Raw genomic sequence first — 18548 nt, 5'->3', positions numbered from 1 at the left:
TGACATTTCTGAAGCATCTTTTAATCGGAGATAAGAGTAAACAATGGTATAAAATGGTAACAACTCAAACTTCTGCTCATGATTGACGCAGGTCTTCCATTGCCCCCAAGTACCATTAAGTAAAAAAAGACCAAAAAGCAAAGCCTGTGGTGGGGCTGCCTTTCCAGCCCAGGGATTCCTCCATAACAGTTGCAAAACCAGAGCAGCAACACTGACTCCTGTCTCAAGAGTACAGCCAAGCAGGTCCAAACCGTCTTATTTTGGGGAAACACAGCCCACCAGTACTGGTCCAGCCTCAAGTCCCAGCTTAGCCAACCGTGTCCAGCAGGTCTAGGAAAGTCTTCAAAACCACCAGTTGCAACAGAAAAGACATGAATTTAGAAGGCATGTATTGTGATAGTTGTCTCAGAGGCAATGAACAACCTCCCTCCCCATCTCAGAAGGCTGTAGTCAAGACTTCAGAGGGGCTTGCAGCACCAAAGTAGGCAGCAAACGCTGGCCTGGTCCCTCATGACAACAGGGAGCTCAGTGACAGCCTTTACATAGAGCACCCTGATGGCAAGTTAGAACATTTCTGGTGTAGCCTGGTCCAGTTCAAAGCTGGGCTGGAGTCCAGAGTACTCACAGCAGGGCTGAGAATGAATGTACCCAAGCCACAGCCAGGGTAGCATGGACATGGAACCACAGGACCCCACGTCCTCCATGCTCTGAAGTGGCTTCTGGAGTGCATCAGGGAGATAATGCAGAGCCTGTGCTGGAGCAAACCGTCACTAGAATGGCAGCAGACCCCTCCTGTGGTCAGCAGCCAGCCGAGTCCAAACTCCTTCCACCTTGAGTTGATCCTAGTAAAAACCAGTTTGTCACAAAAGACACCTCTGCAGATATCAATGGGTCTAAGATTTAAGTACAAAACGGCTTGAAGTGAAATCTGCAGCTTCGTTTTTGCCCTAAGTCATTGGCTTTATCCCTTTGGTTGTGCAAAGCCTCTGACTGGTCTGGATTGTGCCCATTTCAGATTTGCTGGAGGTTTCTGGGGAAGGGGTATCTTGATTAAAGATCACTTGGGAATGTGGAGCTCAACACATCTAGATATTTAAAGACAAGTTCGTGTTTGCTCTAGGCCAACCCACAGCCTTACTCATCTTCTGTCCACTGCCCACCAGCCACATGGCCATTAATGCAGTTGGAGCCATTACTTGAAGTGCTGAAAACTCCTTTTGTGCTGTTGGAAGTCACCTCCTCCTCTTCAGAGCTGCTCTCCACATCACTGCGGTCATCTTTGGATACCTGAGCATTTCAAAAGGAAATTGGGCAGGGGCATGGGGGGAAAGGGAGGATGAAAAATTCACAGTAGTTAGAAGGTTGCATCCCTGTGATGCATGTTCAGTTACACTGAACATTTGATCCTGAATCACTTCAAGCTCACAAGAGGGAATCACATACAGAATGCAAGACACATAGAAAGGGAAACATTTGGAGTCCCATGTTCCAAATACTCTACATCTGTGGAAGCACTTTCCAGACCAGAGGACACTATTTGGCTGTTCTTGTTCGTTCTAGATGGTCTAAAGGCCACTTTTGCAACCAACACACTTGTTGAGTCACCCAACTTCTCGCAGCATGAGCTTTGTGATGCCCAAAGCCCATGGATCTATACAGCAGTTTGAGAGAGAACATTCTGTCCTAGAGGGAGTGGCTTGGGCGACTTTAAAAATTAACCAGCTGTATTTATCACCTCACTGTTTGCACAAAGTGCCTCCCATTCTCACAGCTTGTGGATCATACACAAGAACTCATTTACAAGCAGAAGCCTGTTCTGTAGCCCACTGTCTAAACAAAGACAACTATCCCTTCCACCAAACACCCGCTCAGGAGCGGAAGGAGCATCTCAGCCCTGAGATCTAGATCTGCTTTGCAGAGTTATGCCTTCAGTTAAAGGACTGACCTCAAACCCAGCTGAATTTCCTTCGCATGTGGGGTTTTGAACCTTCGGAAGCAGACCCAGGCACACTCCGGAGCCAGCCGCTGCGGAGGCCGCAGGAGGGCACTGTACCAGCACAGAGCCAACACACCAGAAGGTGAAGGAAGAGATCATAAGCCCGGCCCCAACTGCAAACAAGCACTTCGGTTGGTGGCAGGGAGCCAGGCCCATAAACTCACCAGTGCTCAGCAGCGAGTGGTGAGCAGCCTGTGCTTTGCATACCCCAAGGCAGGTTCTTCACACTTTTGCAGCTAATAGCCCTCATTTACTTAATATGTGAAGCACTTAGTCCTTTCTAAGGGTTTCACTCTACTCTGCCCTAAGTCAGGGCTAGGGCTTTTGAACAGCAGCAGCCAGGAAGTTTTTGAACTCAAAGGAAGATCTGGAGGAAAGCCAGGTAAAGTCAATGATCTCCAGGCTTGGTTCTGACAGCCCTGTTGGATGTCCTGGCTTCTGCCTCTTGCCAGAACTTCTGCTATCTTTCCCCATTCTCCTGCTAGGCTGGAAGTTCAAAGGGTCACTGGAAGGAAGCTGAAATCCCTGGAAACTTTCCCCATGATTTGGGGGACAAGCAACTGCTTTACTCCTTTTAGCAAAAAGCACTGCATTTCTCCTGTGCTCTTCCACTCACTGTTCATGAGACAGGAATCAGAGTCTCTGTGGGCATAGAAAAGCAGACAGGTGAAGGTCATGCAAGCCACTAAAGGCAGATAAGAACAAACCCCAGGAAACTGCTTTGACCTTTGGAAAAAGCTGCATTTTAGCATAACTATGAGAACCAGCACTGTATCAGCCAGGGAGAGAAGCATTTTTAGAGAAGGTACCAGCCACTTAAAGCCCCAAGACCACGTCTTTGCTTTTGTCTTAGCCTGGAAACAGCCACAGGTGCATTTCAGCGAACAACCAGAAGCACAGATCACACTTACATGCAAAGGATGAAACTGTCCAGCTCCAATCTGGCACAGAGAAAAGGAGGAAAGAATGAAGAAGACAGAGCTTAGAGTCCTTTCACTGGCTAGGTCACCTGGACAGGAGAGAACCAAGGAAGGAAAACAGATGTAGACCTCAGGCTACAGAAACAGGCAGAAAATAAGACATTTGCAGTAGTAGCTATGGGGAGCAGATATAAAGATTATTATCTACTGCCTCAGACAACTACCATGTATTTTTCAAGCTTACATTCCATGTGTAGGGGCAGCTAAGAAGTGAAACCAAGCAGAGTCATCAGAGAAACTCAGATCAAAATACCAAGGATCTGATTAAAATAAAAGCAAAGGCATTTGTGCTAGGAGATTGGCTGTTGCTCTCTGGCAGCTGCAAAGGAAGTGGCTTCTCTTGATGTTTAGGCTGGGTGTGAAGTTAGTTTCCAGCCTGGCTTGCTTCGTTTCATGCTACTTCAGCTGAAGTCAATTTTTTGCTTGTCAACTGAGGTTGCTGCTGTAAGTCAGCATTGTTCACTCCTGGGGCAGTGTGTTGTGAACCAGCTGCTGTTGTTTCACCCTCCCTCTCCCTAAAACTCCCAAACCAACTTAGAACTGGAATACTCAGGACTGGAGCCAGACTGTACCACATCAGCCCAGTGACAACCAGCAAACCACAGCATTTCTGGTAACCCTTTCTCCTCTGCATGCTGCAGCTCAATGCCTGGCCTGGCCTGACAGCCAGAACCTGCCGTAGTGCTAAGAAGTGGAAGATGCAGAACTCCCATTATATCCCAAGAACCAGCTGAAGTTGGAAAGCATCCTGTATGGTTGTTAAAAAAAGAGCCTACTATCACCTTTAAAACATCACCATCATTATAACATCTGAACACGCTAGAAAATGGTGGTGTTTCCCTGCACGACCAGGACAGAGGAACACATCCTCTTGGTATACACCTGGCATCTGAAGTCTGCAGAGCACCCAAGGTAAAAACCTGCTGCTCTACAAAGCATTCCTGATGCAAGCGCCTCAAGAACCAGCACCAGCCCTCACTGAAGGGCCCAGTTCCTCATGACTGCTTTAAGAGGGCTTGTAGGAAAGAGGTCCCAAGCCAGTGGCCAGCAGTCTTACCTTTCCCCGCACGAGGGCCTTGTAGGCAGTGCGAATGATGAGATAAGACCAGATGATATGCAGGATCTGCAATGTCACCAAGAGCCCATTGAAGAGCCACCACGAAGGGTATGGACCAATCAACTCCCAGCTTTCAAACAGGGTTGTATTCAAAATCCTAAAAAGAGATCCAGAAACGCATTACATATGGGCTGTGCTGGGAACACGGCCCTATGTAAAGATGCCTGACCAGATGCACACCAGTTTGTAGCTCATTTAAGCATCTGTTGCTTTGCCTTTGCTCCTGTCAGTGCAGTGATGCAGCTTGTCTCTTGCCAGAGTTAGGAGACAGACTAAAGCTAATTAGAAACAGTTGAACTGAGCAACAAACACAGGAGATGTGAGTGCTCTGCAATCTGGTCACACATCCAGACCTGCTGCCAATTTCCTTCTCCAAAACATAAGCATTTATAGTAACCTTACAGGAAGTGATGTCAAGCTCCACTGGTCATCAAACAACTGTTAACACATTCATACCTGAGCAGTCTTCACCCATATTTAAAGATCAGGAAGAAATTTTGTTCCCAGTAGGCCTCCTTCCCTCCCTGTGTGCTGTTCTCTTCCCTCAGACGTTTATAGGTTTCTCCTGCCAAGCTGGAGAACTAGAAACTGCTTTATGGCCACAGCTTTGTGCTTTCTTTCATGACTGTTGTGCTCTTCTTGTAGCTGGGAGTTATTGCCAGTACTTCAGTAATTTAATAAACACTTTAGAGTTTATGAAGGGGTATGGAGAAACCTCTAAAGATGTCATTAATTTCACACTGCTTTTAACATCTCACAAGAAAAACCTTGCAGAGAAGAACCCGACTCCCCAAAATGCTGCTGTTGAAGCTTCTAACTCATAGCAGGTTTATGGATGACTTAAATGCAATTCCAGAGAACTGTCGAAGTTTTATACTACTAATCAGGGAAGGGAATATCCTGAAGTGGAATAGCACAGGGTCTGCAGCACTGCTGCAAGCCTGCCAGGTTCTTCTGCAAAGCTGAGGGATTACATTACAGCCAGTGGAAAATACATTAAAGATTTACAAGACTGCTGAGCAATAGCATGATGCAAAAGCATCATCTCATGACAGACAACAGCTATAAAAACAATGGCAATATCTCATCCGTCACTGGAAGGAGCTTATGAAGATGGAAGCATTAAAACTCCTCCTTATCCTGACTCCTTTGGTGCGCTTACTGGAAAACAAGCAAGAGCTTTTATTCCAACCCTGATACCAAAGTGTATTGTTTCTGCCTATCATCAAGGCACCCAAAAAGAATGGGAATGCAAGCTGCCCGGTGCCTAGGAAAGAAATATATGCAGTAAACCTGAAAGAAACTGAGTAGTAATCAGGTGTAACCAAACTTTCACCACACTCTTTCAACAGAATCAAGAAATGAGTAAGAGCTCAGCAACAGAACCACCTCACCAAGCCTAACCCATCGTGATGAAAGGGAACCTCATTACAGGATGATTTGCCCTAAGCCATTTAGCCAGGTTTTTACCTCCCAAGAAACGTAAGACCTATTTCAGCCTCTACACAGTCACAGCACAAGGATAGGACATGAGTGTTGTAAGAATCAGAGCCCTGGGTGACCTGGTTTAGCGTGAGGTGTCCCTGCTCATGGCAGGGGGGTTGGAACTGGATGATTTTAAGGTCCTTTCCAACCCAAACCATTCTATGATTAGGATTCTAGTTGCTTTTCACACTCCCTCAGTTGAGAGGTTTCTTCACACTCCTAAGTTGGAACGTACTGCTCCAAACAGTACGTGGGTTGTCTGCACCTTCAGGCTGCCTTAAGGGACAAGCAGAATGCTTGCAAGAAGTCTAAATACAAAGGCTGTGCTTGAAGGATTGAAAGAACAAACAAGACCTTCCAGCTCCAGGTGCTTACCAGAAAGGATAAATGCCCAACCGTGTAACAATGAATACGACACCAAAGAGCATGAAGAAAGCATCACACAGACGTTGGTACTTGGCATAATTGGCTAGCTTTGCAGCCTAAAAGACACAAGAAACAGGAGAATATGATTCCCTTTGTACAAGTCATGTAATTACCAGGCCGTAGAGCTTCAAAATCCTTCAAGCTATCCCATTTATCAGGGGTTTGGAATATTTAGGGATTATTCTCAGCACTAAAGCAGTTAGGAGGTAAAGCTGACAAGGCAGGATCAGCAGCACAAGTTTTATGCCATATTTAATGCAGCTTATCAAGAATGGCAAAGTCAGCTTGCTCCCCTGAGAGCACACTGGAATCAGGTATGCAAAGAGCCAAAAGGCAACTCACCTCTAAAAGGAAATCTGATGCATCATGGAGACACAGCACCAGAGTTCCAACCCGCACCATATTATTCATATAAGAGAATGTAATAAGTCCAATTGTGGCCAAATGATGGACAAACATGATCAGGAAGTCCTGGAAACAGAAGAAAAATGAGTTGGGCTGACAAATACAAATGTTTGGAACAGAGCCACAAAACTAACTGGGGTCAGAGGATTACTTTAGGTGAGACTCACTCCACTTTATATAAAGAGCAGCTCATCACTCAACATCAACCATCATCTCTAAAGGTTCCAGAAAGGTCTCTCACAGCATCTGTGCTCCTGTGAAGTCAGAACTCTGCATGCACAGGCACAAGGATAAATATGCCTGCAGACCCCACAGAAAAGAGTGGCAGGACAACATATGGCCCTTATTTTTGGCTTCACAGTCAACTTGATTCCAGCAATCACAACCAGTCACCATTCTGCTACACACATTTATTACTGCTTTAGTGTTTGCCATTTCCTCACCCAGCTCAGCAAGGTATGCTTCAAGCATCTCATTTTCATGCTTTCTTGCCAGCCTTCTAATTAAATCTATCTTTCTGCAATGATTTGGTAAGTTTTTATTGGGAACTCCCGAGTGATTCTGTTCTTTCCCCTGGAAGGTGAAAGGGACTCTCAAGGCTATACCCGGTTGCATAGCAGCCTTGCTCCTCCCTGCTACCCAGGCCTGGGTAGCAATTACAGAAGGAGGCAGGCTACACAAACATGTAAATGAAAAAGAAAATACAGCTGTTACTATGCTTTAACTTTACTTCTTTGTTAGTCCTGTCTACTTAGCAAAGAGGTTAGTGCAATTCTGCTTAATCTCACCTTCCGTTTAATGTCTGTAAACTGAGAAAACATGAGAGACCAATAGAAGGCCAGCTCCAAGATATAGTAATAATAAAGCCTGGATGTTAGAGGCTGGAAAACAAAGACGGCACAGTTAGAAGAAAAAGTACTTCAAAATTAACATTAAAATTGACTTTTTCCTTCCCATCCCACTCTGTTCCTCCAGAATGCTGAGGCATAACTTAAAAGATCCAGAATTAAGGTTTAGTGAAAACCAGCTTAAGCACACTTACTCTAGGCTTAGTCACACCAACATACTTGTGTGTTTGAGCTTTGCTCAAATGGAGCAAGATTCCCTTGTCAATATTTACAACTCATACTCCAGCTTCCTGGATTAGGCAAACAGAGCACTGAAACAGACTTGCTGACCTCTACACAATCGTATTTGCTGCATCATGAAAACAACACTGTACGTAAGTTACCAGTGTCATTTTAATGCCTTTTATTCTTCCACTTTTAATTATCTCAGCACCAGGTAAACATAAAATGAGTATGAACAAGCCAGTTGTAGCTGAGGAAACACTGCTGTTGACACAGCTAACCAGGATCTGAAGACATAACAAGTAAATGCCATCTCTGCACCTTTCAAAAGGGATGGCCACTCACTCACTAGAAAGCTGACTAAGTTGCAGCCTCCACCCCACAGAATAAGGAGCAGCACTCAAACCTACTGAGTTTCAACCTGCTTTCAGTGGAGTTCCAATTCAATCATTAAAGAAAAAAACCCTGTAATTGTGCAGCAATTTGGGATCTACTCAGTGTTTCTCTCCTACCTGAAAAGGGTAGTTGTACCAGCACTGTCGTGTGTCCCAAAACCAGGGTGCCTAAAGGGAAAAAGGTAAGTTACTACTCTACTGGGCTTTTCTGTCCTATTATAAATGACAGTTGACCACTGCAGTATTGTTTCACTGAATTTTAATCTTGATTTTACCATTCAGGCTTAGATTTATTCCAGAACACCCTAGGGATGTAAAATATTCTTTCCGCAGTCAAAGGCAAGTTAAACTGCAGTGGAAATTCAAAGAATAATCATACAGCTCTAATAACAATACAGACCAAAAATGATGAAACTCTTTCCCCTCAGGAGGGAGATGAGGAAATACAAAAGCAACTCTCCATAGCAAAAATACCTACCCAGTTCTATCCCATATTGGGATAGCAGGACATTTTGTCAACAATTCCATAATGACAGAGCTGTACAGATGCTTTCTGGTAAAGAAGGTCCTTAAACAGAAACCCCAGATCTCAAATGGGGGACATAACGATGACAATCACCACTAATTGCCCCTTGTTTAAAGCTGGGTGCAAGCACAGAAGTGACCCAGGTAGTGAAACCCCTCAATTTCAGCAGGGCAAGCATAGCCCAGCTGTGTGTCACCCAGCACAACAACAGGGAGGTGAGAGAGCAACTCACCGTCCAGAGAAATCTGATTCCATAAAAAAATATACATAAATAAAATGTAAATCTCCACCTGGAAAAAGAAGCAAAAATTACATTTACAAAATTTAAATAGCTTCTGGTTAACATTTAGAACAAAAACTGGAACAATTGTGAAAAACACCCCCAATTCTGACATCTGAAAAGCTTTTACCCACCAAATGGTAATGCTTCATTTGTCAACACTTCATGTAAGGATAAACCTATTTAAGAGCTTTCATACCGCATGAGTTTGTATCAACAGCCAAGCTTGAAATAAAGCTCAGAGTGAACATGCATCATTCATATCTTTAATATGCAATAACAAGATAACAACAAGGTAAGTCATTGTTATCCAGAAGGTATCCTAATATATGTATTTGTCCCTCTTACCTTGTGGCTTTAAGTAGACAAAACCATACTGGGGGAAGAATTAATATGAAGAAAGTTACTGGAAAGGAAAGAAACCAGCAGAGAAGAAATAAGTCAGGAAAAAAATATTCAGATGCTACTACACTAACAGAGGTCACGGCAAGCATTCAGAAAGAAACACAGAACAAAAGAATGAACTGAAATGAAAAGAACAGGAATCCAAGAAGTGTCTCTATAAAAGTATATACATCCTTGTGGAAGCCACAAGGTCATCCTGTCTGGGAGCAAACACTGGTCTACAACATAACTGTGCAGAGAGCAGGTTTATTTTCAGTGTAATTACTCAAGCTGTGCGTGCATGCGTGCACACGAGTGCACTACAGTGTATTAAGGAGCTCATCACAGAATCACAGAATGGTTTTGGGTGGAAAGGACCTTAAGTTCATCCAGTTCCAACCCCCCTGCATGGGCAGGAACATCTTCCACTAGACCAGGCTGCTCCAAGCCCCGTCCAACCTGGCCTTGAACACTGCCAGGGATGGAGCATTCACCACTTCTTTGGGCAACCTGTTCCCACTATCTAAGGCTGCTCATCATTGACAGGAGTAACTCCTGTACATGTGTTCTGGTCCCTCATGCACATATATAACACATTTGAGAATACTGAATTCTAAAAAGCCCTCCTAACTTCTTTCATTTGCTTATACAAGAATTTATCTTCCAGCAGCCAACCCCAGTTTAAATGAGTGGCTGACCAGGGTTCCAGTGAGAAAAGAGAACATACAGCTGGAGCTTTACGATGAAGCCACATCTTGGCCTCTGCACAAACATACATGCTCTCACAAAATTTAGTGAGGGTGGTGGGTTTGTCCTGGTTCCTCCGGTGACGAAACCAGCGCTGGATCTTCCGAACATCCCAGTCTAGCTGCTTTGACAGGCCTTCTAACCTCCTTCCATCTGGAGACTGAAGGAAAATGGAACAAGTGTCATTTCTCCTACTTCTTAATTTCCTTTCAGCCCAAGATCACCTCTGTGCTATAACAGAAATGAAACACATAAAACACATGCAGTAGGAAGGCACTAGTATGGGGCAGAAGTAAGAACCAGTTGCCACATATGTTCATTCAAGTTTAACCTCCATAAGCCACTAATTACTTAATTATTCAGAATGCTTTTGGTTTAATATTTCCTCATCTGACAGCACATCCCAACAAAGAATGCAATTGTTCTGCTTCTTAATTTGGGGGGAGGAGCTTTTAAAATGTCCTGTCCTGCCTGTTAAAACCTGCCCATCAATTCAAACAGTTCAGAACTCAAGACTACATTTAGGGGTTGCTACTCACTGCAAGTTTAGGGATACTGTAAAGGAAGAGCTGGTTTAGCACACTAGTTTTCTCTATATTCCAAAGGGGCATGATAGAAACGATATTATTTCCACTATCAAAGTTTATGAATAAAATTATATCTGAATACTGAAATATCTGTACGATAAAAGAAATATATCACTGTTCTCTGGCTGGAAACTACTGGCAGTTTAGTGGTTTTACTAATGGCATAAATAAGACTTATAAGAGATAAAGTGAACAAAACCTGATAACTACCTCTAAAACGGGCCAGTGGTGAGATAAGCCATGTTAGTGTCAGACCAGTATCCTTTTAACAAGCTCTGCCAGGGAGCTCTTACAACTGAAAGATGATAAACACATTTTACTACCTGAGTTACACACAAATCCAAGAAGTATGCAGAATGCTGATTCAACAGTCACCAGACTGTTCAACTGGAAAGCAAAATCGTTGTATTTTCAGCACTGAGACCATGACTTTCCTGCAATTCCATCACAACCAGATCTCTCTCCACTTTACTTGCCTTTAACAGTTTGGGCTACCTGACACTTCCACAATGCAACTGAACCTCCCTCAAAAGAGAATTTACAGAGCTCCAGTTTCAGAACAGCAACGGAACCTTTCCCCTGCATCAGTGCTACCCTGCATTCTGGTTGTGTACACTGGTACAGTTAAACACACCTCTGTTTTCATTAAGCCAGATAAATTCTGCAGTGTGTGTCCTCGTGGGTTCTCTAAACATTAATTTCAAGGACAGAAAAAGTCCTCCCCACAAAAGGCATCAGATAATAGGGACTTTTCAGTTCACACATCAACCCAAATACCTCAAAACTTCAATGAGGTGAGTTTTAGAAAGGTCTCTATAGAATTTCCCTTCCATTCACTTTATCTGCTCCACTCAGGAGGAAGTTCAGCATCCCCAAATCAGAACATAAACCCTTCCATTTCACTATCTTTAATGAAAATCTCTTATGCTGCCTGCGTGGATTTTGCTGTCAGCATTCAACAGAGTACAGACAGTGTGGAACTGTGGAATTCTGAAGTGAAGGAGCACTGTCAGCTTAAGCAAAAGGCCATGAAACAACCAAAAGAAACACCTACTGTCCTACCCTTTATCACAGCACACTCCCATTGACTGAACACTTTCCATAACTGCCTTCCCCTGTGACAGCTATTGTCCAATTCCATAGTAGATGGCAAAAAATAAGAGGAAAGCATTCACAAAAGCGGTCAATAAAACCAGCAAATTAGCAGATCTCAAGGGAGAGAGTTGCACTTTTCAAACAGAAAGTGAAAGATCTTGGGAAATTTTTTGTTCAACTGAAAATTACCCCTTGTTACAGAAATTACCATTTGGCCAAAAGCACAAACTAAAGGAAGGAGCCTCACAGCTTTCTGAAAAGGAGAACATTTTTATATTCAAAAGATATTCTTCTGTGCACAAAAGCAGAGGTCAGCTATACAGAGATTTATGTGGCAAAGTAAAATAAGGAAGAGCAGCCTCATTGTGCATGCACAGTGTGAAATGCATTTCTCATTAGAAAAGTGGAAGCAAAAGGCTTCCCCCCCTCCCTTATTTACAGGGCTCCATTTCTAGCAGAATTTGAAGCATGACTCACCTTACTGATGGATGTAAACACTTTCTCTAAAATTGCATTGGGCTGGGCTCTGTGAGGTCCACTGTCTTGAATGCCAAGGTTTATGGCACATGGCTTGGCAATAAACCTGAAAGAGTTCCAAAGAAAGAGCTAGATTAAAACCAGGCATCCATTTCCCTCCTCTGCCTCAGTCACAGGGACCTTGACTTGTGACCCACTGCAAAACCTATCCTAAAAGCTTTTGAAAAGCTCCACTCACTTTGATTAAAGAAACTTCAGGGGTGAAGTAAGATCTTTCATTAGTCCAAATGGTAACTGCAGACAGTACACGCATCTAAAAGGATATTTAAATCTTAATGTCTTTGGCTTGCAAGGACCAGAACGTGTTCCCCAGGGTGATTCTCGTTACTCAGAGATGTAAGAGTAGATCACTGATAGGAGTCCTCAGCTAACATAAATGCTGGAGCCTTGTAGCACCAGGAACAAAACGCCTTATTTCTAGAATGTGCCTTGGAGTCAACACAGCTCAGAGAAAAAGGGAAGGTCCAAGTGGCACAGTTCCTGAAAGACCTAGCTTTTTGGTTGGTTTTGCTTTTGTTTTTCCTTTGGGAAAAATAAAGTGGCTGTTTCCTTTGGAAGAGTGAGAAAGACCTAAGAAGTCAGCCTGAAAGACCCAAGATCTCAGGATCTCTCTCAGTCCCGTACGCACCGTGTACTCCAAAAGCTGATCTAACACTCTCTGAATTTTATAGCACAGACTCTGAAAATAAGCCCGGGGTTTGCAACTAAAATTGATATATACATCAAAAACCTCATAGTATTTGCTATACTTTTGTGTCAGAAGGGGCACAGGATTCTAAGGAATGCGCTACCTGAACACATGAATTTTCTCTCCTGTTGGTGGGCAAGAAAGGGGGAGTTGTTTTAATGATTTTGAGAGAAAGAGAGCACAAAGAACCTGTTTCACAAAGCTGATTTGAAAAGGACCCAACATTGGCATCATGAAATCTATTTTGCTTCTAAACAGAGATTGTTTCAGAGAACTCAAGACAACAAATTACACGTGTTCCATTTAGCAGACCCCAAGGGCCATCAAGCAGAAAACGTTGCTTTTCCCAGCCACTACACTTGTCACCATTTCTCCTTGTGTTTAAGAAGAGAGATTAAATGATTCTATGAGTCTCAAATTCAGGAGGATCACAACTATGTGTTCCAACAGCAGTCATCCCTGGGAGTACATTCTTGGGTAACAACTAGCCAAGAACAGACACAGGTTATGGGGTTTTCCCCCTTGAGAAATTACAAGCAGCTCATGACTAATCCTAAACGAACACCCCCTGCTCTCAGAAAACACTAAACAAGTAACAGCCACTGCGGCCCCAGTGCTAACAGCCACTCTCCTGCCCCATTTCTTCCTATGTCCTGCTCATCTCAACAGTCATAGCTTTAAAAAAAAAAACCCATATATCTATATAAAACAAAAAGGAAAGAGTAATTTCCTTTCAGCTTGGCTCAAAAGGCTCACTGCTTCCTCTATAACCTGGACCACCAGTCAGAAATCATGCTCTGATGTTATGAAACATTTGGCTAGACCCCATAAAAGCAGATATCTTTATACTCTTCTTTCCTACAGGATATACCACAACAACAATGAAGTACACATGTGCTATTACAGGATGCCAAGTATTTTTACTTCGTTCACTGCGACACAGCTCTTTAAAAAAAAAACCCCAAAACTGGCCTGAAGATGCTCAGTTTGGGGCAGTTTCCTCACCTAAAAGAGAAAATCTGAAAAATCTAAAAATCAATCCATTTATTACTCGGGAGAGTTTTAAGAACAAGTAAAGAAGAGAAGGGATGGTTAAGAAAGCTCATAGTGATCCAGGCAAAGTTTTGGCACTATCCTACAAGTCAAAACTTGAAGCATCAAGGAAAGAAGAAACAGCATCTCCTCAGGAAAAATGATACAGGAATAATTCAGTTTGGGGATCAAAGCCTGGGGGAACCACCAAACCCTCAAAACTTGGCATTACACTGTTCCTGAGTAGAAGCTTCCTTCGCTAGCAGGTTCAAGGTTAAAAATACCTGAATCAAGAGTAAGCCACATGCTACAGATACAGCCCAGGACTCGCATTACTCAGTCAAGCATACAGGTGACCAAAGAGCAAACCAAAACCACCCCTGCAAACGTTTCTGGGTGCACAGCAGCAGCCAGACGTCAACACAAGCAAAGGGAGAAGTCACAACAATGGAAGCAAAGGGAGGTAGCCCCAGTCCCAGAAACAGGAAGGAAAAAGGATGGCAGCACTGGATTTCACTACTTTTAAGGAAGTCTAGCTCAGTGCCATAATGTAGCTTCTCTAACTCCACAAGCAAAGGCTTCATGCAGTGGAACTGCAAATGACACAAGAAGGACACCTGAAAAGCCACACAAGGTGCTTTCACCTGGACTGGGAATGGCTCACACTTGGGAGTCCCCTTAACAGCCACCATCCAATTGCTTTGACCAGTTACTACCCTGCCGGTGTGATATAAAGTGAACCCTGTTGTCAGCCAGAAAAGCATCAAGATCACATGCCATTTCCTTTAGGCATCCATTAAGGAAAACTCACACATAAAACCTCCGTGGCATCTTGTATTTCTGGCTGCAGGATGGGGTTTCAGATGTGCAAGTTTGCACTGTGTCCAGCAGAGAAAAAAGTCTGCATAGTGAGAGCAGTTAAAGCACAAAAACAAAGGACTTCCATTCTCAGGGATAGTCAAACCTGAAGAGCACAAGACCAGGAGCAGCCTGCCTTGACTAACACTGGCCTTGCTTCAAGGAGAGGACTGCACAAGGTGACCTCCAGAGGTCCCTTTTAATCTAAATTATTTTATGATTCCACTAAAATTGTAACTGCAGCAACTATTCCCAAGGTCAATCTACTGCCACACCTTCCCTGCAAGGAACCATCATCACTTAAATACATTACACTTCTCTGAACAGGTACCTGCTCACCGCCTTATTGCTGCTCCTACCAAGCCATCGTTTTCACACTAGTTATTAAGACAGACTGATTTTGAAACAAAACACCACTTTTCAAATACTCATAACAAATGCATCTCAGGCATGTTGTACTTCACAAACCCAAGGGCAGAACCCTTCATTAGGGAACATTCAACTCCCTATTACAGCTCTGAAAAAGAACAATCTGTGAAATCGTTAAGTTTTATAAAGTATGCGCTTAAAGTAAGAGTTCATCTTTCCATAATCTCTCAGCTTCACTGTGCTAAGATTAAACCACCTCATTCCACAATTGTCCCTCATTTTCCAAGCAGTACTAATGAAGTAACATCTAAAAATCACTTTTTTCTCCTGCCCGGCTTGAGCACACACTGCGGATCCTTCCTCAGACCTGTCAAGTAAGAAGTATATCTGTTACTGATGGGCATTCCAGTGTCATTATAAACACATCAGATCAATATCAGGCTCCAGGTTTTTACAGATACCTGGGAATTATTTGGGGGGGGTGTGGGGTGTGGGTGTGTGTGCCTGCAGTGGAACAAGATGCATCAGGAGAAATAACCATGAGTATAAGCATGAAAAAGCAAACAAAAAAAAAAAAAGGAACCAGTGAGAAGCCCTTCTTTATCTTGCCTGCACAGAAATCCATCCCCCTACCACTAAGTCAGGACTTCACCTTCCTGTACAAGTCTTGCCTCATCTCTCTAGTCATATACTGCCCATCCAGAGTCAGCCTAATTAATATTTTACCAACATCATAATGTAAAGTTACTTCATAGCAGCATTTGCTAAGAGAAATAGGTGCCAGTGTCACAAGTGTCAATATCACAAAAGCATCGACTTCCTCATACTGAAGATCTACTGCAAAAGGAGAGAGAAAAGAAAGAAATGAAGCTAAAACAAAAGAGCTGCAAGAGTACAGAATTCAGGTTCTGAGTCATCAAGACCCACTGTCAAATGTGTGTCAAGGAAGCCATCTGACACAATCATGCTCAAAGCCTCAATTGGGATAGATGTACAACAGGGTTTTATTAAGACCGATTTGGACTAAAATGTACAGAGCGGCAGGAGGAAAGAGAAGAGCACTTCATAGAGAATACTGTTCCTTAAACTAAATATACTAGAAACTGCCCTGGCTGCTGCTCTCACTTCAGGGTACCACTGTGGAGACACACCAGAGCACAGAGCTGAAGTAAAGGAACCACCCTGGCAGGAACCAGGCCCTGTCTCAAGGTTTTACTGGGTAGCAGAGAACTTCATTTGTCATTTGGCTCATCCCTAAACTAACACATTTCACAAAGGAGGCAGACATCATCAGGTTAAATTAACTGCTCCCAGGAGGACTGTGTTACTAGGTGCGGTAGGATGCACTGGATCTCTCCTAACAGCTCATACTCCAGAGAAAGGAGAATTTTCTGCACATCTTCCCCAGACTAAGACACCTGAACTAAGCAGAGCTTGGGAAGTGAGGAGGCCTTCCTACACTATCCCTTTCAGGGTACCATTCTGTCTCACAACTTCCTTTCCTTGTCTGCTGGCAAGCACGAACATTTCGCCAAGACCAGCAGTAGCGCACCAAGCCGAGACGAGATTTTGGCACTGCCACATGTGTGCCTGGAGCCTCTGCATTGGTTTGAGCTGCCAGTGGTTTTCTGAAGTTGTTTGGGTGGGTTTTGGAGGACAGAAAGATAAGATGGAGGGAAAAAAGCAGGCCTCTCACGTTTCTTTCCTGCTCTGCTGACCTGCTTCATTTTCCTCTACAGTTCACATATCTTTTTACTGCACCCCACTCCTCTCTGCTCCTTTAACTTCTGACAGCTCAAGAAAATTCACACTTCTTACAGAAAACCCACAAACCCAACCCAACTCAGTTCCTACTCACTTTAGTCCTGCAATCCTTTTCATGCTTTGAAATAGAATCATAGAATAGCTCAGGTTGGAAAGGACCTCAAGATCATCCAGTTCCAAACCCCCTGCCATGGGCAGGGACATCTCACACTAAACCATCCCACCCAAGGCTTCATCCAACCTGGCCTTGAACACTGCCAGGGATGGAGCACTCACAGCCTCCCTGGGCAACCCATTCCAGTGCCTCACCACCCTCACAGTAAAGAACTTCTTCCTCAGATCCAGTCTAAACTTCCCCTGTTTAAATTTTAACCTGTTACCCCTTGTCCTGTCACTGCAGTCCCTGATGAAGAGTCCCTCCCCAGCATCCCTATAGCCCCCTTCAGATACTGGAAAGCTGCTATGAGGTCTCCACGCAGCTTCTCTGCTCCAGGCTGAACAGCACCAACTTCCTCAGCCTGGCTCCATACAGGAGCTGCTCCAGTCCCTGCTCATCCTCGTGGCCTTTTCTGGACTTGTTCCAGCAGTTCCATGCCCTTTTTATGTTGAGGACATGTTGATTTCATGTACTTCAGTGCTTTCAGTGTAGAAATGAATCTTTAATGACGTGCTTGAACAAGGTGTCTTGATCTGCTTCACCTAACGGTTCCCCTCAATAAGCTGCTTCACTAATTTGCATCTCTGCTACCCACAGAGTCTGCCTGCCCTGCGTGTGGCTGGGAGAGATACACATCGCGGGGAGGATAAACCTCTGCCCCAGGGAAGAGTTAATGCCATGCTTACGGATACTCAAGTCAATGAACACGATAGGGAATTACACCTGTTTATGGGCAGATACACTGATGGGCTACACCTCCATCCTGCCCGAGATGCAGGAGATCCACAAACTGTTTAATAATATACTAGGCCATGGGAACAAGTCCTTATTTCCTCATCCAGGAACTCACAAGCATACAACAAAAGCAACCCAAGCAAACCAGCCGCAGAGCGGCAGCCGCCCGTTCTCCCACCCAGGAGAAGGGAGAAAAGCGAATTCCAGGCATTTTCCTTGCACTACCTCAGCAGAAGGTACCCCTAGCACTGGGGGAGCCTCGGAGGATGCAAAGCCAAGGAAGCGAGGAGCCCGGCGGGCTCGTGCATGTCGCGACAGACACAGCGAGGCTGTCGGGATAGGCTTTCCTGGGTTAACACAATATCCTCTTTCCACGCAAAAACAGACCCCGCATGCGGGGACCCAGCCACGGCCTCCGCGCTGACTGAGGGGGCGAGCGGTGCCCCCCTCGCCCACCGGCCCGGCCCGGGGCCGCTCCGCAGCCCGTTGCTAAGAGACACCGGCGGGCTCGCCCCGGAGGCGAGACCGAGCAGCGCCGCGGCCGCCCCGGAGCCCCGCGGTATCCCCTCGGGGGCGGCGGTGCCGCGCTCACCTCTCGAAGAGCAGCCGCACAGCGAAGATGCCGAGCGCCAGCGGGAAGGCGGAGAGGACGTGGCCCGCCCGCGGGTACTGCAGCCCGCTGCCCGGCGGGCCCGGCTCCCCGGCCAGGTCCGCCCACGTCACGTTGTGCGGCAGCCAGAACCGTTCGTTCCAGAACCAGGCCCGCAGCGCCGCCGCCGCGGCCGCCGCCATCTTCCGCCGCCTCCCTCCCTCCCGGCGGCCGCAGCTGAGGCGGCCACCGCATCCCACAGCGGGGCGGGGCGGACGGCCCTGCCCCTCCCGGCGGACAGTGCGCATGCGCAGGGCGAGCGTGGC

The 18548-nt window shown here is 45.0% G+C and overlaps 1 protein-coding gene across 3 annotated transcripts; it reads right to left on the bottom strand.

Annotated features, from left to right (window-relative positions):
* On the bottom strand, nucleotides 1-18545 carry CERS5 (ceramide synthase 5). Of its 3 annotated transcripts, none has more exons than XM_065659523.1 (10): nucleotides 18226-18545; nucleotides 11971-12076; nucleotides 9841-9971; nucleotides 8633-8690; nucleotides 7992-8042; nucleotides 7198-7290; nucleotides 6347-6475; nucleotides 5954-6060; nucleotides 4034-4190; nucleotides 1-1287 (listed from the first exon to the last, which is right to left on the bottom strand). In XM_065659523.1, exons 1-10 carry the CDS (start codon nucleotides 18528-18530, stop codon nucleotides 1135-1137), a joined length of 1290 nt encoding a protein of 429 aa, XP_065515595.1. In that variant the 5' UTR covers nucleotides 18531-18545; the 3' UTR covers nucleotides 1-1134. The 3 variants fall into 3 exon arrangements, with proteins under 3 accessions (XP_065515595.1, XP_065515596.1, XP_065515599.1); XM_065659527.1 differs by having other exon boundaries at nucleotides 1198-2977; nucleotides 4022-4190; XM_065659524.1 differs by lacking the exon at nucleotides 7198-7290.
* Between the last annotated feature and the right edge of the window lie 3 nt (nucleotides 18546-18548).

This window comes from Lathamus discolor, chromosome 23 (genome assembly GCF_037157495.1).
Source record: "Lathamus discolor isolate bLatDis1 chromosome 23, bLatDis1.hap1, whole genome shotgun sequence".
Classification (NCBI taxonomy): Eukaryota; Metazoa; Chordata; class Aves; order Psittaciformes; family Psittacidae; genus Lathamus; species Lathamus discolor.
This window is presented reverse-complemented; position numbering and strand designations above follow the sequence as displayed.

What these genes read in the sequence shown, in the direction of transcription:
- CERS5 (XM_065659523.1), bottom strand. Translation starts at nt 18,530, where the DNA reads ATGCGCACTGTCCGCCGGGAGGGGCAGGGCCGTCCGCCCCGCCCCGCT. An exon ending in GGTACAACTACCCTTTTCAG is followed by an intron (nt 7,291 to 7,991) that starts GTAGGAGAGAAA and finishes TTTGTTTTCCAG; the next exon opens with CCTCTAACATCCAGGCTTTA. An exon ending in CATCAGATTTCCTTTTAGAG is followed by an intron (nt 6,061 to 6,346) that starts GTGAGTTGCCTT and finishes TGTGTCTTTTAG; the next exon opens with GCTGCAAAGCTAGCCAATTA.